This window comes from Hydra viridissima, unplaced genomic scaffold (genome assembly GCF_058129835.1).
Source record: "Hydra viridissima isolate aposymbiotic clone 2 unplaced genomic scaffold, HvirCarnegie_v1 scaffold_2, whole genome shotgun sequence".
Classification (NCBI taxonomy): Eukaryota; Metazoa; Cnidaria; class Hydrozoa; order Anthoathecata; family Hydridae; genus Hydra; species Hydra viridissima.
Genome location: NW_028324301.1, coordinates 18,136,849 through 18,163,663, shown reverse-complemented (window position 1 = coordinate 18,163,663; position 26,815 = coordinate 18,136,849). Strand labels below are relative to the sequence as shown.

Genomic DNA, 26,815 nt, shown 5'->3' with positions numbered 1-26,815 from the left:
TTTGGTTAGATGTATTAAATGCAAAGATCTGTTACATCAATGCACTTTTGTCGCAAGTCTTGTAATAGCATTTAAAAAACTTCAGAAAATCTTTAAGAACTCAGAATTTTTTTAACTTTTACGAAAATAGTAAAGATTTTCCCTTGGTACTAGTAACTTTTATTACTTGTACCAAAGGAATCTCTACTATTCTAGTATCTATTTATCCATCCATCTATCTTTTTATTTATCTATCTATCTATCTATCTATCTACCTATTTATATGTATATATATGCATATATATATATTCGAAAGACTTAAAATCTAATGCAATCCCTTGAAAGTTTGTAGGGTGGGTTATAAAAACTACAAAATGGTATTATTGTATCTCTCCGTACTGTATCTATCCACTCGGAGAGTATTTGTTACGTTTACGAAGAAAATGTTTAGTAAGTTTATTCGAATATCTGTGTTTTAAAACTCGAAAATGTCTTTAAAAATCTTTTGTGATTAAAAAAAAAAAGATTTCAGATAAGTTGAATAAAAAATCTTTTTTGTCTAATAAAATAAAAATATAAAAATCAACATCTGTTCAACAGATGAAAGCAACGCAACCATGAAAATAACACGTTCTTGAGCGCCAACTTAACGTTGAAACTTTTCTCGCACCTTCATTCGAGGAGGGTCAGTTTACCTATAACGTTTTATTTATAAAACATTTTGCACAAATTAATGAGCGTACTCCAGATGGTGCAAAAATGTAAAGAGTACATGAAAAATGTTTTTTGAGATTTTTTTAAAATAACATTTTTTTTTGTAACAATAACTCTGGCAGTCTCTATGTAGACGCAGAGCAAAGAAGCAGTATGGGTCTAAACGTTTTAATTAATTTTGAATGTTCGTAAAAAATTATCCAAAAAGTATTTTAACAATAAAGCTATTCGAAGAATTCCGTTATACCTTAGTAGGGGTTTCATCTTTAAAATAAAGAAAAATGTTTATGAGGTAGTTCTAAGTACCGTCGCATACCAGGTACCGAATGGGATAGAAAAACATGTTGTTTGATTTGGAAGCTTAAAAAAGTTATCGAAAGTTAAAGTTCAGTTTGCTATTTCAAATATTTTTTCAAATATTTTTAGCGATGCGGTTAAAATAGTTATATTGGAATATTTGAAAAACACGTTGTTTGTACGGAATGTTACTGTATTTCATTATGTTTCCAACTCAAAATACATTTTAAACTAAATGAAGCGAGTTATTTACCTAACTAAACTTTAACAATGATTTGATAGCCACATACTTTAATAATAATAATAATAATGATAATAATAATAATAATAATAATAATAATAATAATAATAATAATAATAATAATAATAATAATAATAATAATAATAATAATAATAATAATAATAATAATAATAATAATAATAATAGTAATAATAATAATAATAACAATAATAATAGTAATAATAATAATAATAGTAATAATAATAATAATAACAATAATAATAGTAATAATAATAATAATAATAATAATAATAATAATAGTAATAATAATAATAATAATAATAATAATAATAATAATAATAATAATAATAATAATAATAATAATAATAATAATAATAATAATAATAATAATAATAATAATAAATACTTTTAAATGGCTTGCGGATGGATAGATTAATATTTAGATACAAGGGTTAAATATAGATAAATAGATAGGAAAAACTATTAAAAGCAAAGAGTAAATTAAAATATAAAATTTGTAATGTAAAAAATGTGCTTACTTTAGTAGTAATTAGATCAGGTTACTACTATTTAAAAATGGCATCGACAAAAATGGCATCGACAAAACGGATTTCAAAAAACAAAAAAACTTTGTTTTCATTTCTGTTAGTGTAACACCCACTCTATTAGATTTATTTTTTCAAATTTACAACATCATCAGTCAGTTTGATGATGCCTCCAAAGCCTCCTATTGCTTTTACTATCAAGTAGACTTCTTTTTATATTACAAGATGACTTTTGGCTCAAAATTGAAAAGTAAAGTATAAAAGATTGTAACTCTGTAACAATATTTTACAGCTCAAAAAAAAAATTATTATTATGATCTAAAATTCCTGAAAATAAAAAAAATTGCTGTTTAAACTTCTTAAACATTCTTTTTTTTTTATAGAATGAAGTTGATAACTAAAGAGTATTTAATATTTCCAGTTTATGTTGCCGCTGCAACTGCTAGTTGTAAAGCATTTACAACTATTTAAGTATATACAATTTGGTTATATACAGATTGGTTGACTGGGAAGTGGGAGAACGAGGGAAAAAAATATTATTTCCCTGATGTGCTATTATAGATTAATTAATTTGCTGAAAGAAAAAAAAAACATGTGAAGAGAGAAAGAAACCATAATAATAAATGATTCAATTTCAACAAAGAATGTGAAATTCGTATATCCTCGTATAAATTTCTTAAATTTTGCCATTTATAAGATTATTTGCCATTTATAAGATTATTTGAATTTATAAGATTATTTGAATTTACAAGATTATCTGAATTTACAAGATTATTTGAATTTACAAGATTATTTGAATTTACAAGATTATTTGAATTTACAAGATTATTTGAATTTACAAGATTATTTGAATTTATAAGATTATCTGAATTTACAAGATTATTTGAATTTACAAGATTATTTGAATCTTTAGACCGCTACTCAATGGGTAATTTAAGGGCATAATACTTTGCCTCAAAGTACTGCGGCTGATTTTAAGCTTTGTACTTAAAGCTTAGAATCAGCCGCAGTACTTTGAGGCAAAATACAAACAAATCTTGAATCGTTTTCTAATCAGGTGGTAGAATGGTAAAATAATTTTTCTATTGCCTTCTAACCTCTTGAAAATTGTTAAATTTCGCAAATAAAAAAAACAATTTGAATTCTTTCTTTGATCGAAAATTGTGAAGCCATGCTTTATATATATATATATATATATATATATATATATATATATATATATATATATATATATATATATATATATATAAACTAATAATTAAAGTCTATATATAAAGAGATTTTTAATAAATATATTACGATAACCAAGAACAACTTTAAATCAAAAGCACATACTAATGAAACAGTCTGTACATATGAATTTTTGATCAAGAATGCTTTCGGATTACAAGATTTGTAAAGAAAAAGTTCGGAAAGTAAAACGTTCGGTTCTTAAAAAATATTTTTGTTGAAAAGTAAATATAATTTTACATCATAGGAAGAAAAACACACATTTACCGTATATAAGGTTTAATAAGTATGATCGTGGAGGATAATGTTAAAGGCGCCAGGGTTTATGTAAGAATATATCGTGCAAAGGACTTAGCAAGTAAACTAGATTTTTTATATACTTTTAATGAGCTATATAGATAAATACCAAGCCATTTATAAAGGTCCTGATCGGGTGACAAGACTAAACCTGAGAAATTTTTTTTCGCAAATAAATTGTGGTTTTTTTAACTGATAAGTTAACATTATAAAATGGTTTCAGATCAAACACTAATCGTGTAAACTGTCAATTGAAAAAAATAATAATTTTTTTAAATAGTGTTTTTATTACGTATGACGTGACATGATATCTCTTGCAAGATTCTTTAATGCAAAGGATATATGCTGTGCATGCAATTTTCTAAAGACAATTTCTATATTCATTAACTGAAATTAGCTTCGTTTTAGACCATGACGCAATTTAGTTTTGCGCAGCGTATAACAATACTGTCTCTATATTAAAGTTAAAAGATTTATGTATTGTAAACTTCTAATTAAAATTGAAATCATACTACAGTACTATATATAAGCATTGTTCGAAGTCTGAAATCCTATCACAATTGCTCTTAACGAAGAATAGCCGCCAATACCAGATGCAGCTATTCCGATCAATATTATGAACAAGTTTTTGGCAAAAGCAACTTTCGAAAGACCTTCATTTCGAAAAGTAAGAATGTGAATGAAAGCAGGAAAGATGATTGCCAGACCAGAACTGACTAAAGCACCGACGAGCGATATAAAGTTCCCAATTTGAGGTATTCCAATGGCACACAAACCTAGAATAAACAAAATATTCTTATCATGCGAGTTGGAAATAGATAAATTTAAGAAGAAGAGATATCAATTCATAATTTTGCAAAAATCAATCTTATTCATCACGCTTTGCGTTCCATCTGGACAGTAGTATCAGGATTATTTTTTATAACACAGTTGACCACAGATGAAATTCTTCAACCAAAAACCTGATAAAACATGGTCAAGGTTTAATTGCACGATCTTCGAATAGTTGTGTTTAAATCATTAAATTATTTATTTTTTGAACCACACTTTTTTGACTTTGTTAATTGCGACTACATAGACAGTGTTTTGTACTACTTTTTATAGTTCCGATTTTGTTAACATTTGAACAACGCACAATTAAACCTTGACCACACTTTACTAGCCTGCCCATAGAAAGCGGACTACAGAAACCTAATTGTTGTCTATGCATACAGATATATGCATTATCACATTCTTACGGTCAAATGTTTAAGATTGTAAAACTCATTATAAGCCTTTCCTTGGATCTAAAATAAAACTTAAAACTTCAGTTAATTATTTTGGTCATGATCATAAATAATAAACATTTTTACTTACGTTAAGTAAAAACAATTATCATTCATGTTTATGACCAAAAATATTTGCAGTAAGAAATCCACTTGAAACAATAAATAGACCTGACACCTCAAGAATTACAAAAGCGTTGTAGACTAACCAAATGATTATTTGCACTTTATTAATACTGTTTGCAATGTGTGCCAAAATAAATTCGAACTTACATGTAAAAATTACGAACACTGTTCTCAACAAATATTCTAGCATGTTAAACCTTCGTCCTTTCAACTTCAAGAGAAGAAACGGAAGAATAATTTGCATAGGAACATAAAATTGGATGAAAAATGTAAAAAAAGTTCCAACGGCATAAGTACACTTCACAATATCATACAACCTGAAAAATAAATTTAATGTGAAAAATTTTAACGAAAGATTAGACCAACATCCAGGAAAAAGCTAACACTCTGAAACTAATAAATCTGTAGTAGTTTTGTAAAAACATGTAGATATTCGGAGAATGACAGACATAAGCATTTTTGTAGTGATCTCTAAATGGTGATAATGAAATAGTTGATTAAAACTGCTTTTTATGAATTTAAACTAACTTTTAAGCAAAACAAAATTGGTTTCTTTGCAGAAGTGCTTTTAATTGATGACCAACTAAAAAAAACACATAAAGATTGCAAAAAAAAAAATATATATATAGCCATATTTCAGCTTTAAGTATCCATAATTTATAAAAAAAAAAAATTAATTACCAATTATCTGGTAGATTCAAAGTAACACTTCCAAGAATTGTATTGCCGAATGCAAAATAACCAAGCAAACCAACCATAATATAGAATGCTGTAACAAAGACCATACTTATATTTACCACCCAAGCAAAGTCATCAGGTTTTTTAACTTCATTAAAAAGTGGGAGCACCTGGTTAAAAAACAAAGCATAGTTAAAAGTAAATTTCAATTCTATCAAGAGCAATAAAAACATACAAAACTTGACTTACAACTGTAATTCCTTCAAAAGCAAAAAAGGCAATTCCAGCTGAAATTGGAAAGTTGCTCCATCCTGCAAACATTGGGTAAATCCCAGGGTTTTTTAAATTTCTTCCAAGAAACTGGAGTATCATTATAAGTCCACTAACACAGAAAATGTTGGCCATAACAGAAAGATAAGCAAGTTTCTCCAGGCTGCGTACAAATGAGAACAAAACAGCAAGAGGAGTCAAGGCTAAAATAATGAGCCTAGTATCTATACTTATTTTTATAGCAGTTATTTCAACAATGGTTTTTGCAACAAAAACAATGTAGATTGAACATATTCCCAACTGATTAATTGTCAAAAATGAATTGATAACATTTCTAGAAACAAATTTTCAAAAAACTTAAATTTAGTGAACTACTGAACCATCATATAATGATTGAATCATCATGTAATGATTGAACATATTAACCAAAACAAAAACAAAAAAAAACAAATCCCTTACTTTGCGATCCTGCTTTTAGTACTAAAATAACGTTTGCAAGACAGCTCTGCCAATTCACCGTATGAAAGGCATTGACACTGGTGTCTGAAGTAAAAAAGCATTGAATATATTTTCATCAAAATATCAGTATTGAATATACTTTTATGTTAACTAAGTTAAATTTATTTCACTGACAAACTTTTGCAATCCCATCAATAGAGACAAAACCACTAAAACAGCACATAAATCACTAAAACAACATCACTCAAACTTTAAATTGAATAAGGTTTTGACTGAAAAATGCAGTAACCATTTCCTTAGGATGTTCTAGATAACAAGTTGATGAAAAATGAAAATAAGTCTGATTTTATTAGCATATGTCGAAACTCTTAACTGAAACTGTACTTGAGTTGTAAATGTAGATGCCAATTTTATTTTAATCTTTCATTTATGCATGAAAAGAATTGAACAGCAATAATTTAAATACATCCCATGAATGGTAATATATTTTTTAAAGCTTTTTTGAAAAAAATTCTTCCTTTTTTGTTTACAAATAAATGAAAATATTTAAAACTGTTTCACAGAATAATGAAGCTGGCAAATAAAGTTGTTGCTTGTTCTGAAAAAAAGCCTCAATTCTCATGACTATAAATGATAAAACAGCAAATTTGAGATTTTTGAAAATTCTATATTGTGTCACTTATAAACACTTGTGTTATATAGATTTAATAAATATGGCATTACAATACATAGTTACAAAAACATGTTTGAAAAAATATGATGTTACACATATTAAACTCTTTATTTTATTTAGCCAGAAAACTTTTACATCAAAATATTGTACTATTAGCTAACAAAAGAGTCTCTAGAAGATGTTTTTAGTAAAAGGTTATCTGAACAAATTAACTTGCTACACCAGCAATAATCTTAAAATAGTTTAGTTATTATTAAGTTAAAAAATTCAGCATATGCAAATAAGATAAATGCTACACTACACTTGTAACATTGTTATTTAACACAATGATAAATAGCTATTATGTTATTTATTATTAAATAATAGTTATGCACACACACAGAAATAAACTTTAACATTAAAACATGATAAAAACTTACCTTTTACACAAATAACGTGAACAATTTACTAACAAATGCATACAATGTACTGCTAATACAGCAACAATAATTAAACCAAGTGGACCCACAACTGTTCCAGCATCTTTTATTGCAACAGGAAGGCTCAAAATTCCTGTACCAACGCTGGCTTTAAATAAATGCATGATTGCTGCTAAATTTCTAAAAGACAATTTAATGTATGAACTTTTGAAGGCATGGAAACAAGGAAACTTCTTTATGAATATGTTTTATATGTTTACATGTTTTTCTAATCATCTACTTTCAACAAAAGAAAACACTCACTGTTATAATGAAATCCAATATTACCAACCTAGCTGACCCGAGAATGCCACCTATATGGGGTGATGTGTTCACATCCTTGGGTCACCTGGTGCAAATTTTGAAACCTTTTAGGTACGTCTGTGGGAAGAAAATGAAAATCCACACAGTATTCCACCACATCAAGGAATTTGTAAACATGAAGCAATTACCCTTAGGACAATTCAGTGAATAGGTGTTGAGACTGCACATCAAGATTTTCACCAGCATTGGTCACGATACAAAAGAGATAAAACCCACCCAGGATAGAAAGGATGGCTGTTCAGTTGTCTTGTGGATTTGAATAGCAAACACCTTTAGAAAATTATGGATAATTTTAATCCATTCAGCTTCATTTTAATGGAATAATATATGTTTGAAGAATTTAAGCTCAAAAGTAACATATTATAATGAATTATAGTCAATTTCAAAAAAAATATTTAAAACTTGTGTTAATCTTATGTCACAGTTTAGTGCCATTTGAGAATAGTAAACTGACCAGTGGTTTAAATGTAATGTCAAAGTAATTAAAGAGTGTCAAGATATCACAAGAAATGAAAAGAATTGAATAAATTTTTGAAATTAGTTAACTGTTAGTGTAAATTTATTGGACTTTACAATTTGTACATTTGATAATGATTTTGAAAACAAAGCAATAAGGAAATTCTGGGCATTTTTAGCTGTTTTTATCTATGAAATGGGTTTTTCAGCACACAATACATGTCGATCAGTTGAAGATCACATGCAAAAAGTTTTCAACACATTTAATTGCTCACAAATCCTCAGGGTTAAATCCACGAGTAGAATAAGCGCAAATCTACTAGAGTAAAAAATATCAAGATTTTTTATAATTTTCATCAAAAAATCTGTAAAAATGTCTCAACTAACTTCTAAGGTAGTGGCTTATTTAAAAAATGTTTATGGGGCACTAATAGCACTGTCATATAAGGTTTTATATAGAAAAAGGTGCATATGCTGTAAATAGGGCTCAATCAAGAACAACAGTTTTGACCCCCTAAACTAAAAATTTTAGTAAAAACATGAAAACTTTTATTTTATAAAGTTGTTGGTATATTCAACTAGAGCACATGTGTTACCCACATCACAGCCTAGGGGCTTTCAATCAGCTATAATCAGAAAAGTTTTGCACTGAAAGTGAAAAAATCAACAAAAAATCTACACTAAAACTACCATAACTTTTGTTATACTGCAGGAACTGGGATAAAACTTTACCCAAATCTTGGTATTGGCATAGGCTACATTGCCACCAAATTTTATTGGTCTATGATTAATGGTATGGATTTTATAGCAGTTTTACTATGTCAAAAAGAAGGTAAATTTTTTCCATTTTTGTAACTTCAAAGTCATTTTCTTCCCACAGATGTACCTAAAAGATTTCAAAACTTGCACCAGGTGATTCAGGGATGTGTACACATCACCCCATATAGGTGGCATTCTCGGGTCAGCTAGGTTGGCAATATTGGATTTCATGATAACAATGCACTTTAAGTAATCACAAATAAATGACCATCTTACGAAGTCCCTTCACCCCTTTTCACTGTATATCCTTCTACTGAATTTATTGTGTTGTATTCAATGGTACTTTCTTTAAAAAAAATTTAAAATAACAAAACTTGAGCCTTTTAATATGAAAAAACAGAGAAACATGAATTTTGAAGTTTTAGAGCAACTTTAAAACATAAACCAATTCTAACCCTCATTTCCAATTGCAATATCTGTTTTGGATTCCTTTTCATTTCCTTTCCGCAAACTTAAATTAATTTCAACCAAAAGTGGAGAAGTTTCTTTAGACATTTTCTGCAAAGAAAATAAAGTACATATCATACTTATTGTATATCAAACTGATTGTTAAAAAATATTATTTAGGGTCTCTATCTTCCTTTAGAGAGAAATGTTGTTTGAATAACTTAAAGTGAAACAAACTAAGCTACAAAGATGAATGATGCAGCTAACATGGATATGGGTGGTACAGCTGGAAAAATGAAAAGCCTATCCAAACCTTATCAAATATCTAACAAATATTGCAAAACAATCAATGTACCATTATATATATGAAGCTCACAGGGGAAAAACAGACAAGTCACATTAAGCAACTTTTGAAAAATGTCTTGTTTTTAAGTAGGATATAGTATTTTTAACTGCTCATTACTGGTGACATTTCAGATGATTTTTCAATTTGTTCACATTGTCAGGTCAATATTGGAAGATAAGATATACAGAAACAAAAAAAAGGGTATAAATAATATCAAAATTTGTGACTAGTTTTTCCCATGTGATCTTCATATACACGCATATTAGTTCCCTTAAAAAAAAAAAAAATTAAAATGTAAAGACTGCTTTTTTTTTTAAGCCTAATAAATCACAAAAAACAAAACAAAAAAAGAGTAACGTACTATTTAGAACTGCCTCAGTTTCAGCGGTGTTTTGAATCCCTTTAAATTTTACACCAAAATTTACAGTTTGTCATAACTCTTGAGATGCAGCAACAGCATATTTAAATGCATGTCTAAACTAATTACTGTTGCAATATCTTCACTAAGCAACATAGTCCAGAGGTTAACTTATTATTTAGCTATTATCTTTAGTGTTCTCTCATTTTAAGTTCAGGGTTTGCTGAAAGTATATTAGGCTTAAGAGATAATTAATTTATTTTACACTATTTAAATGCATGGTTTTCTTAGGAGAACTTCTACAATGCTGCGATTTAGTTTACCCACCCATTTCTGTTATCTCAAATGTTACCAAGAATAAGACAAGAGATGCTTGTAGCCATGTATATTGTCTTATTAGTTAGATGGTATTTGTTAATGGTTCTAATGAAATTTAGATCATTGCTTAGAGCATTACATATATTAGGACATCTGATCAAGAACTATTGAAACCAATTAAATAGTGGGCCCAATTAAACACTGGGCCCAGATGCATTAACGCCTTTTTAAATATCTCCACAACCACATCAAGACAGTAAAACCTACAAGCCATTAAGGGTAAATTTTCTATAACTTCTACAGCAAAATACAACCAAAATTTATGCAGCCTGTAGGAAATGGCATGTTAACTACATCTTTGTTGGAGAAAGTTTCTAAATCGTATTTTATGTAACTAAAAACTATTATATTGCGCAACTATTAAATTGCGTAATAAAAAGTAATTAGAAAGTTCTTTATGTTTTCGGAATATTTTTTAACAAGAGTTGGCATAATTAAGAATTCAGCAAATTTTTAATTTTCTTTTAAGGAAAAGTTTTAAATTGAAAATATTTATAAAGTGAAAATAAGTTTTTTTTAAAAGCAGTAAAATTCTAAGAGCGCAGGCATCTCGTTTTATTGTTCAAGATAATGAGTTGGTACAACCGAATGACATTTACACTTTAAGATCTTACCACATTAGCTCTTCTTTTATCAGATAAAAAATGTTATATTTAATTGGTGTGTCCGTAATCGGCATATTTCTAATTCATTTCTATGCACGACATTGTCAAAGTCGATATGGAATTATAAATCGAAAAAGAGTAATTAACGGAAAAACTAGGTATTGTCTAGAATGTAGAGCAGATTCGCCAGCTATTTCGCCAAAAGTCACTTTTCAATTTATCAGATTATACTGATAATGTACGAATTTGCCGTTGGCTTTCAAAAAAAGACATCTCACACGCGAAACAGAAGTAGATCTCAAACACACTGTAGTTGATTGGTCTAACTTTATAGAGAACTTTGTGAACAGTGGCTCGAGGAAAATCTATGTCGAATAGGAGGTAGAGATATTACAAACTAAACAATTGTGGTAGAAATAGACGAATCAAAGAAAATACCATCGTGGACAATGGCGTCAGGTCACTGGGTACTCGGCGGAATTGAGTGTAACTTCGGAAAATGCTTCTTTGTTGAAGTGGCTGATAGAGCAGTTGAAAACTTTCGAGCTGCTATTAAAAGATGGATTTTACTTGGTTCACATATAATATCTGATTAAATGGGCATCGTATGCAAACATCGATAGATACGCACGAAGTTGTTGTGCACCAGGATAATTTCGTCAACCCTAATAATCCTGACGTTCACACTTAAAATATTGAAAACCTATGGATGGGAGCGAAAAAAAAAAGCTTTATCGAGAAAGTGGAGCAAGTGAAGCTTTGTTTTAGAGTTGTTTGCATGTGTTTTGTTTGGAGAAGTTCGGTCGCAAACTGGTTATTAAGTTCCTTAAACTGGTTATGTTGACTTATCGAGTTTGAATTAATTTAAAAAAAAAAGGAGAAATTAAAAAAGTAATTATAAAGAACTTTTAACTTCAAAGTATTCAAAGAAATTAATTTAAAAAACTTATGTTTTTACAATTGTTGCATAATTATGCAATAATTATGCGCTTTTCTATTAAATTAGCAATGTTTTTTTTTCAGTTTACGTTCATAAAATACGACTCGACCCCTTTTGGTTATTAAAATGCGCTTATTAACTAACTTTTGGATTTCATAAGTCTTTTTAGAAAAATTGAATTTAGAATTTCTTTTTTGGATATGTAGTTATAAAATTCTTCACAAATATTTAGAATATTATAATATACCACATCATATTTTGTTTTAAATCTTGAAAATGTTGTGCAGTGGTGTATTCTAATAAACCAATTAAGTTTGATTTTCAAAATTACCCATTTGAAAAAAAAAAAAATTTAGCTGCGGTGTATTTTTTTCTTGCTTGAGTTTTTAAACAATTGTTCAATCAAAAACAGTTTATCTTCTACAATTTCAATTGTATGCATGCAATCACTGGGTCGTTTTGTATTTATTTAAATTAACAGGCACTTGATTATATCATTTATTTTATTTTTATTTTTTCAACAAAAGATATTTGTCTTTAGGGAGTACTAATGTCCTAAAAATTATTTTTTTTTAAAACAGTTATTTGACTGATTTAGAAAGAAACATAAACAAAAACTACTTGATGAAAACTGGTTTTTATCTTTTACCCATGAAAAATGAATCACCTTAATATTCTTACATAAAAACTACTTGATGAAAACTGGTTTTTATCTTTTACCCGTGAAAAATAAATCACCTTAATATTCTTACATAAAAGTAAACTTTTTTGTAAGAAACTTTGAAAATGTTTTTTTATTTTTTGATCACACAACTAACTTAAAAAAACTAAACTAATTATATTTGCATCATTGTTGCTTATACCTCACTAAAAATGTTGTGGAGTGGATTTGCTAGAGCAGGAAAATATAGTTCTAAACTCTATTCTGACATCCTCACTTCCTTTCAGCATATTATAATAATGACCAAGAAAGATCTGCTTTTTCACACTGGCCGATGTTTTTTAACATTACATTTAACTGTATTATTTATACGTTGCCAAATATTCTAATCCATCTTTTTTGATGCACTTCAATATTGCTCATATTATTTGTTCAGATTCAACAACTTATCTTTCTAAAAGTTTATTTACATAAAAAAAAGAAGCTATAAGTATGTTAAGTTTAACCAGTTTTATGTGCCAGCTCTGCAATGTGACCCTTTTATAAGGGAGAATGTTTTTTACATACCACACATTACAAGAATATTATTACTAGCAAGTATTTTTAAAAAACAATAAAGTAATTTATACATTATAATAGTTATAATAAGTTTAAATAGTTTGTGTGAATAGTGTAAAAAAGCATTATACTTTGTTATTATAATGCATTATAAATTATGAATTTTCGCGATTTTATGAAATTTTGTTAAAATATATCAATCTATATACTGGATTTAAACGCAAAATGTTTCGCGAATTTTGCCAGCTACGCATATCTGTTTGACAACCCCCCGAAAAAGTGTTAATACATAAAACTGCGCGATAATTCTTTTCGGACGTCATATTTACGTAACCACAATAATTCTTTTCGTCGTTACGTAAATATGACGTTCTAAAATGCAACAGCGCTGAAACTAAATAGGCTTACCAAAGTGCTTACAACATACGCTGTACTTCACTTTATCCCATAGGCAATAAAAAAGAACACTGATTGCAGCCCTATGTAGTCAGCATCTTATATATTTTCTTTTTATAGAAAATCAATTTATAAGTAGTCTTGAAAAAGGGAGCTTTTAACTGGACAAATAAAAAAGTTTAAAACTGATTCTGTTGACTGCCCCGCATGTTTTTTATATTTGTCGTTTGGCAACGACGCTGTAGTTTTTATAATAGTAAAATAATTGTGTTGATTTAATACCTGTGTACTCGTGTACCTGTGAACACGTGAACTAGTTCACATCCATTTTGACTTGGTGCATAAAAAATTAGTATGTTTCCATATTTGATACATAAGTAATAATTTGCTTCTGGTTCAATTTAAATGATTATAGATAAATACATACATGATATTGCGTTTCTTTCAGACTTCGAACAGCTTCTACATTTATACTTTAAAAATAAAATCATAATAAGCTTGGAAATGCAAACAGGAAATTGTAAGATTTAAAATAAATAAAAGTTTTACGAATGCAATAAATTTTCACTCATCAATAAACGGAACTATAAAAAGTTACTACTCTACAATGCAACGACTACGAGAACGAGAGCGTGCTATTTTAAATACTAAAGTTTCAAATTTCAATATTTATATATAAAATAAAAACTCGAGTGGTCAAAATACAGGAGTGATTGTTGCAAGATTTTAAAAACTTAGTCTAATGAATTGTAAAAATTAGTTAAATATAAAACTTTTAGATAAAAAAAAAATTGTATTTAATTCTAAAAAGTTCATAAATAATTGCACATTTATCATTTTTATTTATTAGTTTTTGTAATGTTCATTTCTTGTTGGAAGATGTAAACAACGTTGAGTACTTAAGTGCAGAGTTGTTAGTGGGTTGGGTTAACCCATGGGTTGGGTTGGGTTGGGTTGGGTTGGGTTGAGGAAGTATAACCCACTGATAACCCACGCCTTAGCTGCATTTTCATTGTATTTTCGCCGTTTCACCGTTATGTTTATTTCATTATTTGCGCTTAAGATTTAACGGATTTGCTATCGAATGACGCAGTTTTATTAAAGCCAACCGTCGAAATTCGTGATGTGACTGACGGCATAAAAGATATATTTGAAGGTATGGAGAAGGTTACTGAACCAACTATGCAACTAGTAGTTCCGTCTTACTACCTACTGATTAAGCGGCTTCAACCTGCACCAGGATTGACAACAGCAGCAGCAACATTTCGGCAAAAACTCATTAAATACTTAGATTTAAAGTTTTGCACATCTATTAAAGCAATGCATTGGCTATCTTGTTTCCTAGATCCCTCTTTCAGAGATTTTGCATTTATACCTAATGTGACGGCGGCTGACAAAAGATTTAAGCGTGACTTGCTCAATGACGTCGATCAGTGGCTTCTGGCTGAAATGCAGCCCGCTGCTACACAAATTGCCAGGAAAGCAGCAGCAGAAGAATTGATGGAACAAGGTGTCCAACTCCAATTGGAAGCGCCAGCAAAGAAGAGAAGAACGGACCCGTTTGATGAGCTGCGAACAATGCAGTCAACGCGAGATCGGCCACAGACGCAAGACGCGCAATTACATAATGAAGCAACAGTGCTACAGGAGACTTGCCAACATGAACTGTCCAGCTACAAGAGTCTTCGTGTTACTGCTGCGTGCAAGAACCCCGTAACCTTCTGGAAGGACAACGCAGCCGATTATCCCATTCTAGCAGCAACATCTCGCAGACTATACTGCATATCAGCAAGCTCTGCGCAGTCAGAAAGAGACTTTTCTTCTGTTGGGCACTCCATTACAGACACAAGGTCGCAACTATCACTGGCTAACGTAGAAGCTATCGAATTAGTACGCTGGGGAATGCGAAATGACATGTTTCACTAATATAGTGCTCATTTATGTTAAAGCTGTTCTTTGTTAGTTTGCTTACTAACACATATAGTGACAGTAACTGAGTAACAACATATTATTTGTATCTAATATGGTTGTATAGGCTAGAATGTATTAAAATGTCGCCAATTTAACGGTATAATTATACATGTTTGCATGCACTCCATGGGTCAACCCATGGGTTGGGTTGGGTTCATGTGGCAGTGGGTTGGGTTGGGTTGGGTTCAATTTTCTTAACCCACTAACAACTCTACTTAAGTGTATAAAACGTCTTCATATTGAAAGAACATTTGATAGTGCTCCAGGGTAAAAGTGATGAAAAAGCTGAAGGCGAAAAAAAACCCTAAAACTGATTTTAATGACAAATATGAGCCTACGCTTGAGAAGAAAAAAACTACCTAAAAACAGGATGAAAAAGTATGAGACAGAGGGAGATGACCCATCTGATAAAGAATTGGAACAGAAAACTTACTACAGCTCATTAGATGCAAAACACTATGGTTCATTAGACAAAGAATTAAAGGTACCTGCTAAAAAGTGGTACAAGATGCTTATGAAGAGTGTAAATTGAAAAAGGTTACAGAGCTAAAAACTCTGGAAACTAGAAAAATTTTAAGCATAAAAGTACTTGTTTTAGATTGTCAAAGTAATGAAAATGATGTTCTATTGCTTAGATCAAAATGGTCATTATTTTTTCAAGATTTCAGACTGCTAAATATCTAACCCATTTGGATTCAGACTGCTGATATCTAATCCAGTCAGAGAATTGTATTTTCTGAACAAAGAAAATTTTGGGGAGATTAGATAATTTAACAACTCATAAAAACGATGCGCAAATCTTAAAAAAATGTGGTAAAGAACAGTTTAGAAGTGCATAAAAATCGGATTTCTAGTCTCTCAAACCATGAAAACTGTAAAAGCTTAATTCCCTTTTAATAGATAGAAGAAAATTTTTCCCTTTACCAGAACCTACAAATCTCTTAATAATTTACAATAATCTTAATAGCCTATTATATGCACTATTAAAAACAATGAATGAGCTATTATTTGACCAACATCATTCTATTTCAGCTGTAGAGAAATTTGAAGAAGGACAAATTAAGTCAAGAGGAGATGAACGGTTTTATTACTCCAATAAAAAATAAATTCCAAATGCAAAAGAAGTCAAAAGTAAAGTTCAAGTTCAACTTAAGAAGGATAATAATTTCGCTGCTTTATAAAATGAGCCCCGTTGAAGTAACTTACACTGAATTAAAAATTTTTACAAACATCTCTGATTTATTATCACTAGCGAAGGAAAAACTGATAAAGAAGAAGAAAGAAGCAAAGAAGGAGGAAGAATTAGATTTCAACTTAAATTTAGTGATTCACAACATGAAGTAGCTTAACTCAAAAGGACTTTACTTCACCTTGTATGACCAGATTCGATTTTATTTTCTCCTCGAGATATAACAGATTATGTTCAGTGGTAAAAACATTGTTTTGTTATTTGAGATTAATACACTGTTCGGCAAAACGTTTCATCAAAAATGCTAAGTTAATTCAGGATTTCGATGGCGCTGCTTTTTCTTGAACATGGTAATTTAATGCAAAGAAAAAATTATGTGTAATTGAAACACAGTCACTACCTTCTTGTTTCTCCCTCACAAACGTGATATTATATCCAGATGGAGTGGAAAATATTAAAAAACGGTTTGATACCTGAAGAATAATATTATGGCCTTAGATTTAGCCCAGAAAAAGAGGTTTAAACGGGCTTTCAAACATTTACTTATGACTATCAAGCATCCTTCGCCTGTGGCACGCGGAATTTAGTTTGTATTGCATAAAAACTTAGCGCAACAAAATATTATTATGATTCCTCTCACAAAAATACCCACGGGCTGTGAGGTTTATTTGCAAGAACGAGAGGTTTATTGTGCAAGAACGAGAACGTAATGTATTCTTGGTTAGAATTGAGAAAATTTTTTGTTGAACTTAATGATGAAGTACTAAAGCAAATAAATTATTTGTGATTACAGGTAAATTTTTACCACAAATGATCAAGAACTTAATACATTCAGTTATCGTAACGAGTTAAACCATATCAAGTCAAAGGAACAATGTAACTACGTCAGTTTGTTAAAGTTACTGATTATTTGACTAAAGACGCAGATATTTATAGACATAAGTTATTAGCTATTGTCAAACATAATAATCATATTTTTGTTAAGTTCAAAATCATTCATTCATAGTTTGAAACATTTACAGGTACAATATGCTTGAGATAATGCGATCAATAAATTTATTCAAAATACCATAGACCATAGAAACGATTTATTCTCTACAAAAGCACTTTTTTGTTTAATTTGATAGAAACATTAACAAAAGTTAAAAGAAATTTTAAAAGATACATTTGGTTTATTTTTCCAATTTTTTTCACCGTCATTATCTGAAGATACCGCTTTTAGTTCATTAAAAACAGCATCTGAGAAATTAATTGACTGTAAAAAACTTATAGTAAATCACTTAGTTATTACTAAAACTGTAGATCACACTCTTGATAGAGTAGCAGTTGAATTTTTTGAGCTAGGTAGCTCCTACTGTAGTTGAGCTAATAAATAAACTGATAAATAAACTGATAAACTGATAAATAAACAAACTGATAGGTCATCTAAGAGTTGTCAAGAATTATCAAATATTATTAGCAAACAAAATGTAAAACTTAAGATCTCTAAAAAAAACATATCGGAGTTATATGAAAATATAGATCAACGTAGAGGCGATTGTGATAGTAATCCTATAGCTTTAAGAATGATAAAAACCTCTATAAAGCATGTTTTACCATTTTCAACATCTTAAATATCATTTGGAACGATGAATGAAAATTGCACAGGCTAAAATGGAAATTGAAGTAATTAGTTTAGATAAAGTAAAATCGCTTTTGGCTACTATTTTAGATAAGATTTATCAATGTAGAGAAGCAATAGAGTATTATAAACAAATTACCTTAAACCATCACCAGAAACAATATTTGAAAAGTGTTTATTATTAGAATATCGGTTGTTAAAAAAAAATATATTAATATATTATCTTTTTCCCAGAAAAAATTACTGATAAAGTTTTTACATTAATTAAAAATGAAGGGATAGTTATAGATCTTCTCAGAGAAGCTCAAGATGCAGACTTTTGATACTTGATAGGAACCGCATATGCGGCAGAATATAACCAGAAAGAACCAATAAAATATTTTAGACAAGTGGTAAATATTAATGAGATTATTAAAGGTCAGTCAGTACAAATAAGCAACGAATCTTTTTTTGCGTATCAGATGCTATGCAAGGCTGCAAAGTATGATCATAGTTTAGTCAAAGTATTTATAAAAAAAATTCCTAATATTATTGTACAATGGATCTCAAAATACTTTATTTGAGCCTCTTGGTTCCAACTTTTCATGTTTTAGCTTGCAATTATTTAACATCTGGTTTTGGCTTATGTTGTTGCTAATTTTGTGTCATCCTATTGTTTACAAGTTCTCTGTGTATTCCTGATGTTGTTCAATGGAAGAAATTTTCAACATCTTCACATTTAATAAAGATTTTTTCATAAGTCATGCGATAATTCTTTTATAAGATGCATATATATTCATTTATAAAATGTACAACTGATGATTAAGCTTCGTAGGAGTTTGGTATGCACAAAATTTTGTAGCTTTTATGACACTGTTGCAACATTTAAAATGAAGGTGGTACTGAATATTTGTTCATGTTACTTAAACATCTGCATAGAATCGTCAAAGTCGGAGAGACTAAAAGTGATTCACTTTTTTCCCTCCAACTTGGAGACTAAAACATCACCATAAATGAATTTTTATGCATCGTATTTGAAAATTAAAATTTAGCGCAGCAAATGAATCAAATAAGAATGGTTTTTGGTACAATACCAATTTTGTTAGAAAACAGTTGGGCGCATTGGAGCTGTTAAGAGCTTTGGTAGCGTGTAGATTAGAAAGTATATTTCCCAACCTCAGTGTCATTTCGAGGATGATCTTTACAGCACCTACCACAATAGAATCAGCAGAAAAAAGCAGTTCATCAAAAATTTTCTATAAAAATATAATTAAAACAAAATTAGTCTATTTACTAAGTATTCTATCTTTTGCCTTCATGCAACACTAAAAATTCAGATTATGAATAATTTTACTTAAATCATTTACATATACTTATAAATAATTAATGCAGTCAATTACATGCACAAAGTGTGAATAAAATGTGAATTCAGATAACAACTGTTATAGATGTCCCAAATTGTTAAACCTGTGACTGTAAAAGCTACCAGGAACCTACATCATTTGTATCTTAGATCCTTGTTTCATCATCTCAACTTTTACATTCAAACTATTCAAATTAATATGAATTGGGACAAATTGACAAGTTAAATAGCAATTCAATTGCTATTTAACTTGTGAATTTGTCCCAATTCATGTTAATATTGATTAGGTCTGTAGACCTCTAAATAACTTTTTAAAAATAACCCTTTTGACAGCTTGATAAAATGGTAACAGACTTTTTTCAAACTATCATAACGGTTAGTGTTAGAAAGATTCATCAGAACATAGTGCAACTGAATTATCTAGATATGAGTACATATTGTATGGCCTTTCTATCATAACTAATATTGAAAAAGGGAGAGAGAAGTGGGATGGAGTAGAGAAGAGGGAGGTCAGAAAGATAAGTTGGAGAAGAGGTTCAGAAAGAAAAGGTCTCGCCCCAGCACATTTTTTCCTCTTAAGGGCTCTACCATTAAAAAAAATCTATAGAGTTTTTCTTCAACAACAACAAAAAAAAACTATACACAATTATCTTAACCTTTCATATTTAAAATATTGAACAAATTTAAAAACAACTTTTAAGAAACATTTTAACAACAGTCCAACAAAATATTTTAAAATCATTTCTATTGACATTTGGGTCCTTTACAAAACCTTGACTAATATTTAGAACTATCTTTATATAAATAAAATGTACGCTATTTTACTAGCTAAAAAATTTATAGAAAATAACACAAGATATTACATTTTAATAGAAAAAACAACAAACAAAAAACAACAATTTATTGAAGCTATTTAAATTAGCTAAAACTATAAAAATCAAATTATAAAAGATTGAATGCAATAGACAAATTTAATGCTTGTGATTTTTAAAACCCAAAATAATTTCTTTGACAGAAAAAAATCCTCCAAGTGCAAATGCTGCTATTCCTACCAACATTATTAACAAATCTTTAGCCATTTCAATTTTGGAAAGACCTTCGTTTTGAAAAGTAAGGGTATGAAGAAGAGCAGGAAAGATAATTGCTAAACCAGAGCTTGCTACGGAACCAACCAGAGATATAAAGTTTTCTAACTGAGGTATGGCTATAGCACACAAACCTAAACATTCTCTGTAACATTTTAATGAGTAAAATCCACATTAAAAATGAAAACCATTACCAATAAATAAACCTTAAAATAAAACACTTGCACTCAAAGAAAATATAAATTCAAGGCCGCTGTAAAGGGAGAGTGAGTCCCCAGACACCTTTACCTAAAAAAGTTACAATCTTTTAAAACTTTTTACAGCCTAATTTAAAACTTTTCGCATTCATTTTTTTTTTTAAGTCATGCGATTATTGAAAATCACATTGCTAAACCATTTGCAACTTGAGTTGACAAGAACTCCTGTCTTACTACCTTTTACAAATTTAAGACAATATCAAGATAAAATCTTGGAGATGCACTTACAGGTAAGCATCACGAATGCTGCTCTCAAACAATACTCCAGTAAGCGAATTTTTCTAACTTTAAACATAGTAAGAAGAGATGGAAGCATAATTTGCATAGGGACGTAAAACTGTATAAAAAGTGTGAAAAACATGGCAATAGCGTAAGCGTACTTTACAGCACCATAAAGCCTAAAAAAAATGTCATCCATCTTATTTCCTTTATTGGAAGATTTTGACTTTATTTAAATTTTTTTTTTTTTTTTTTACATTTCAAGCAATAAAAAATCAAATAATGAAAAAATGTATACAATATTTATAAAAACACCTACACGTTATCTGGAAGGTTTAAGGTAACACTTCCTTTTACATTGCCACCAAATGCGATGTAGCCAAACAAACCAACTATGAGATACAATGATGTAACTATTACCATACCAACATTTAGTACCCAAGAAAAATCATCCGGATTTTTTGCTTCATTTTCCAGAGGAAGAACCTTAAAGCATATTTTTGATCTAATACTTTGCTGAAACTTACTTTTATGACAGAATCACAATTTGTAACAAATAAAGTTAACAAGTTAACTCAAAATTTGTTAACAAATAATATTAATGTAGATACTTATAAAAAATATTTCTAAATAACTTTATGAACTATTTTATATGTAAAAACCTTACAACCCCTATCCCTTCAACAGCAAATATTGCCATGCTAGAAAAGATTGGGAGGTCCTTCCATCCAGCAAATGCAGGGTAATGACGAAGATCTTGGAAATTTCTTCCCAGGTATTGTAGAATCATGATAAGCCCTCCAATGCAACAAAAATTTGCAACTGTTGACAAATAAGACAGTTTTTCCAGGCTTCGCACAAAAGAGAACATAATAGCAAGAGGAGCCAAAGCTAAAATAACTAGTCTGGTATCAATTTTTTTCTCTAAATGAGATACTTCCACAATTGTGTTTGCAACAAATACGAAATAGATTGAACAGAAACCAAATTGTGTAATAACCAGAAATATGTTTACAACTAGCCTATAAAAGAAAACAAAAAAAACTAAAGGTTATTTAATAGAGCAGTTATTATGGGGAAATGAAGAAAGGAACTGACTTCCGCAACCAAGAAAGTCTTAGAAAATTTTATTCATTCATTTTTGGACAAGTATTTTTACATGAAAAATTTTTCTTTTCATTTTGAAGTAGGAAGAATAAAAATTGAAGATGATATTTAATACTTAAAATAAATTACTTAACTTCTTATTCTAAGATTTTTTATTCAAAAAAATAGAAATCTCAGAATAAGAAGTTAGACAATTTATTTAAGAAAAACTAAAAAATTAAATATATTTTTAATGAAATGTTAAATAAAACATTTGTTAAATTAATACCTAAAAGTATTAAAATATGCAGCACTTTATTTAAAAAAAATTCTGCTGCAGTTTTTAAATTGAAACATTTTTCTTCAAACATTTAATTCATTTTAAAGGTTTGTGGTTTTTTCTTAAGGATTTTAATCATAAAAATCTCTACTAAATGCCTATTTATTGTGTAACCACAAGTTGTGACTAGGGGCCTATTATACCTTTTCCAGATAGAGACACTTTTAGCGATTACATATTTACTTTATAACATGATTATTGACAAGTATTTTTTTTTCTTATTCCTAATTTTCTTAACACAACATCTAAAGAAAATAAAATTTCCTTAAAGTCTTGAAGCTATCCCAAAGTTTCAAGACTCTAAGGCAATTTCTTAAATAGTGTTGCAATGTTTTTGATTAATCGCAGTTACAGGAATATCTCACTCTAGTACAAACCTTTTTTGAATGGAACAAGATTAAAAAAAAAAAAAAAAGATCATTAACAGAGATTGCCTGGTGGAATTTTGAGCCTTCATTTTACTTATTTCTGCGTACATAACCAGCAAATATATAGCAGAAACATTTTTGTGGTACTAGAAATTAATGATTATAGACTTTCTCAGGACTCAAAACATTTAATGTAGGTCTCAAATAAGATGCAGGTGCAAGAAGCACATTCAAAACTTGATGGCATTTTATCCATAGCCATTTTTTAAATGTCTATGGATAAAAATACTGGGTTATCAAAATAAAGCGCTATGTGCTTCCTTTTAACAAACAATTGAGTAACTCCATCAACTTTAAGAATTTAACATGTATGAAATGATAATTGCAAATTGATTTTAAAGAGCCAGAGATGAAATGGCTATAATTATTGGGTAGTAGAATAAGTTTCCACTACTTTTTTTAAAAAAAAATAAGAAGAGTTTGTTTAAATAAGGATATATCTAGAAAGCTATCCATCCATTAAGCCATTTTTTAACCCATTTCACCCATAATTTAATTTTTTTAAGATTATTTAAATGAACCTTCTCCAGTTATAAATTTGACTTCCTTTTGTCTCTTTAAAAAAATTAATTTCTATATTACTTTTTAATGTCTCTTTCTTTCAAGTAATGTGGTAGCTACTTTACAAGTTTTTGAATTAGCTGTATAAATTTTAAATGCATGGCTACAGGTAATTCTTGAACATTTAATGAAGCTGACAGCTCTTTTAGTGTTTGGTATGGATGTTCATTAAGTAATCATTCTAATTATTCAGATTTAAATTTTTTGGTGACCTCGTTAATATAATGTTTGTTATAATAGATTAGCAAATCTTAAAACATAATTTTAGAAAACAAAAGCTTCTTTAAATAAAAAAAAAAAAATTTTTACTTAGCTATTCTGCTTCCATTGCCAAAATATGGTCTAAAGCAATGCTCTGCCACATCTCCATAAGAAAGAGCTTGGATATTAAGCCTGGGAAGTATAACAAGTAAAAAAACTAATGAAGATAGCAATTAACAAATTATTATTAAAAAACAAATCACAATATAAAAAAATTAAGTGTAGGCTTAATTATTTAATTAAGTAACCTATGTAGAAAGAATTAGCTTTATAATGTATAAAAACTTTGAAAGAATTATTCGCTACAAAGATCTTCAACAATAAACAAATAAGCAATTATTATGTTACGAGTTGTTGCTTTCTTAAGTTTTAAGATTAAAAAAAAAAAGGCTGTTATTGTAAAATAATAATAATAAAAACAAAGGATTTTAGCTCTACTTTGACCAATTAAACTGTTTCATTATCTAAAATTGCAATGTTTTAAATTTAGAAATTCAAAAATACGGCATTACTTTAAAGCAAATAATATTTTAATTAAAAAACCCTTACAGAAGGATACAAAACCAAACCTTACTTTTTACAAAAATGACGTGAGCAGCGCACTAACAAATGCATGCAATGAACTGCTATTATTGAAACTAAAACTAGTCCAAGGGGACCCACAACAATTCCAGCATGATTAATTGCAGCAGGTAAGCCTAAAATTCCTGTACCAACATTACCTTTGAATATATGAATTATGGTCTGTAAGTTCCTGAAAATCCAAAAGAAAATCTTTTACAACTAACTTTGTTGAACAACCAGTTATGAACAATCAAATATGAATAGTAAGAATAAAAAAAGGCTTAAAAGAAGATACCTTTTTAAATAAAAATAAATAAAAAAAATACAAAAAACAAAAAAAAATAAAGGATGTTGTTTAGTTTAAGAAAATGTTTAATGATATATTGATCCACAAATTTCAAGTAGTAAGTGTGATACTCAACTGGGTATTGAGTTTGAAACACAAAGTAGCTGTTCTATTTCAGACACAATAACAACTAACATAATCATTTTACTTTCCTAGTTATATAAGGTCAAAGCTTGTTAAATAAGTTTGAAACTGGCTTAGTTAATAACTAGTACAAATTCAGGCAAAAAATTAAGCCTTTGATTCCTGGCAAAGACACCTGGTTGGAAACACAGCTTTGACTTAGTGGTAAGTTATGAAAAAAAAACACACAAACACAATCTACAAAATTTTTAACTCACGTTGTTCCTTCTTCCCCTGTATTTAAGCCACCAGATAAAGCTACTCGACTTAAAGAATGTGTTGAACTGATAGAAACTTCAAAATCTATTTTAAAATAAATTGTTTATACTTTTAAGCAACTTGAAAGAAAAACAATAACAATACTTAAAACTCATATCTTACCCTTATCTTCTCCTCCAGCCTCATAGAGCAATGGTTCTGAATCACCAATATAATCTAATGTTTTAAACTGTTCAGAACTATCCTCACTCATTACAGCTAATTAAGAAAACCTTAGATATAGTTACAAAATATGATTCACCTACGAATAGGGAAATCGGATTTACTGAGCGACTAACATTTCGATATACACATACATATGTATGGAAAAGCATCTAGCAGAAAAGGTTTTAAATTTACGACTTGTTATCTTTACGATAAACAATGTACAATAAAAAGCATATATTTGAAATATAAAGCATATATTCATAATTCACATTAAAAAGCATATATTCAAGAACATATAATACAATAATATTAAGCATATTGTAATTGATACCGCCTTTTAAGGGAAATTCATTAGCGAAAGTAAAACTGCATGACTTTCAGGAATTTTATGCACTAGATTAAGAATCGAAAAAAAAACAAATAAAAAAACAGCCACAACAAAGGGCCATACGTCACTTTTTAACGGAAGCCCATTGAAGGGGAAAAGGAGGGGAGAGTCAGAAGAAGAAGGATCAGATTTAAAAGATCTTTATTTACGTTTGTCCGGCCGTGAGGTTTTTCGAGTATGATACTCAAAAATATACTACTTCATGTTGGTATACCAACCATATTGTTTTAAAAGTAGTTTGGTTGTGGTGGTATATTTATGCTTTACATGTTTGAGATGTCTTAGTGATTGGACTACAAATGGTGAAAATTGTCAAGCCTCAAGAGCCTTTTCGGATAATCGCTCGGTGGAATATTAATTTTGGCAATTAGTTCTATAAACTAACATTTTATGAAGTGGAGTAATATTAGTATACCAACCTTATTGTTTTAAAAGTAGTTTGGTTGTGATGGTTTATTTATGTTTTATATGTTTAAGATGTCTTAGTGATTGGACTACAAACGGTGAAAATTATTCAGCGGAACACCTAAATTTGTTTTCCATCTCATAAGTTAATTGCTGTTGAATGTAAATGTTCTATTGAAGGAATTAGAACAATGTTTTTCGTTTGGTGAAATTTGCAAAACTTCACTAGAAATTTATATCGTGTTGGTCGACAATACTTTGTTGAAGAAGAGTAATATTTTTTTTTAACATCAACAACACGAATCGTTGAAGGTTGTTCGCTATCATAGTTCTGTTTGTGTTGCAATCAAATCCCCATTTATAATATATTGTCAAATATTTCACCAAGTCTGCTTCGTAATTTTTCTTCCCGTTTTTGTTTGTTCCAAATTCGGAAATAGTTTAAAGTGTTTAGTATGGAGCCCGCTAGCTAACCCCGAGGGTAACATTAGGTTATCTAACGATCTTGCACAGTTAGCATAACCTACAACTGTTAATTTATGTTAACATATAATAAAAATACATAACTAACTTTTACAAAATATGTTATTATTATCCAAACTGGAGTTACCAATAACTCATTTCTGGACCAATGCCATTGAAGGCAGATGGTGCATCGAAAAAGCAGTGATTAAAACAGTAATTACGATAAAAAATCTATATTTTAATATTTATTCACAGCATTTATTGATTGAATAAAACTT

The 26,815-nt window shown here is 29.2% G+C and overlaps 2 protein-coding genes across 14 annotated transcripts; both read right to left on the bottom strand.

Annotated features, from left to right (window-relative positions):
- Positions 1-3,781: 3,781 nt before the first annotated feature.
- Positions 3,782-13,985, bottom strand: LOC145187633 (proton-coupled amino acid transporter 1-like). Of its 12 annotated transcripts, none has more exons than XR_016449741.1 (10): positions 13,888-13,985; positions 9,227-9,329; positions 9,048-9,117; positions 7,194-7,373; positions 6,102-6,185; positions 5,622-5,976; positions 5,376-5,542; positions 5,223-5,277; positions 4,842-5,011; positions 3,782-4,079 (listed from the first exon to the last, which is right to left on the bottom strand). XR_016449741.1 is itself a non-coding variant. In XM_090078361.1 (9 exons), exons 2-9 carry the CDS (start codon positions 9,324-9,326, stop codon positions 3,823-3,825), a joined length of 1,383 nt encoding a protein of 460 aa, XP_089934487.1. In that variant the 5' UTR covers positions 9,327-9,329; positions 13,888-13,985; the 3' UTR covers positions 3,782-3,822. The 12 variants fall into 12 exon arrangements, 10 of the variants coding, with proteins under 10 accessions (XP_089934487.1, XP_089934491.1, XP_089934495.1 ...); XR_016449742.1 differs by lacking the exon at positions 13,888-13,985 and adding an exon at positions 9,926-10,681; XM_090078361.1 differs by lacking the exon at positions 5,223-5,277.
- A 6,244-nt stretch (positions 13,986-20,229) lies between these two features.
- Positions 20,230-25,679, bottom strand: LOC145182608 (proton-coupled amino acid transporter 1-like). Of its 2 annotated transcripts, none has more exons than XM_090079085.1 (8): positions 25,235-25,679; positions 25,072-25,156; positions 24,395-24,574; positions 23,869-23,952; positions 21,812-22,166; positions 21,464-21,630; positions 21,154-21,323; positions 20,230-20,802 (listed from the first exon to the last, which is right to left on the bottom strand). In XM_090079085.1, exons 1-8 carry the CDS (start codon positions 25,323-25,325, stop codon positions 20,555-20,557), a joined length of 1,380 nt encoding a protein of 459 aa, XP_089935211.1. In that variant the 5' UTR covers positions 25,326-25,679; the 3' UTR covers positions 20,230-20,554. The 2 variants fall into 2 exon arrangements, with proteins under 2 accessions (XP_089935211.1, XP_089935212.1); XM_090079086.1 differs by having other exon boundaries at positions 20,554-20,813.
- Positions 25,680-26,815: the final 1,136 nt, after the last annotated feature.

Coding starts and splice junctions, on each gene's coding strand:
- LOC145187633 (XM_090078361.1), bottom strand. CDS start 9,326: ATGTCTAAAGAAACTTCTCCACTTTTGGTTGAAATTAATTTAAGTTTG. Junction 5,543..5,621: donor CTTTTGAAGGAATTACAGTT/GTAAGTCAAGTT, acceptor TTTTTTAACCAG/GTGCTCCCACTTTTTAATGA. Junction 4,080..4,841: donor AGTGTTCGTAATTTTTACAT/GTAAGTTCGAAT, acceptor TGTTTATTCTAG/GTTTGTGTGCCATTGGAATA.
- LOC145182608 (XM_090079085.1), bottom strand. CDS start 25,325: ATGAGTGAGGATAGTTCTGAACAGTTTAAAACATTAGATTATATTGGT. Junction 23,953..24,394: donor TCACGTCATTTTTGTAAAAA/GTAAGGTTTGGT, acceptor TATACTTCCCAG/GCTTAATATCCAAGCTCTTT. Junction 21,631..21,811: donor CTGTTGAAGGGATAGGGGTT/GTAAGGTTTTTA, acceptor ATATGCTTTAAG/GTTCTTCCTCTGGAAAATGA.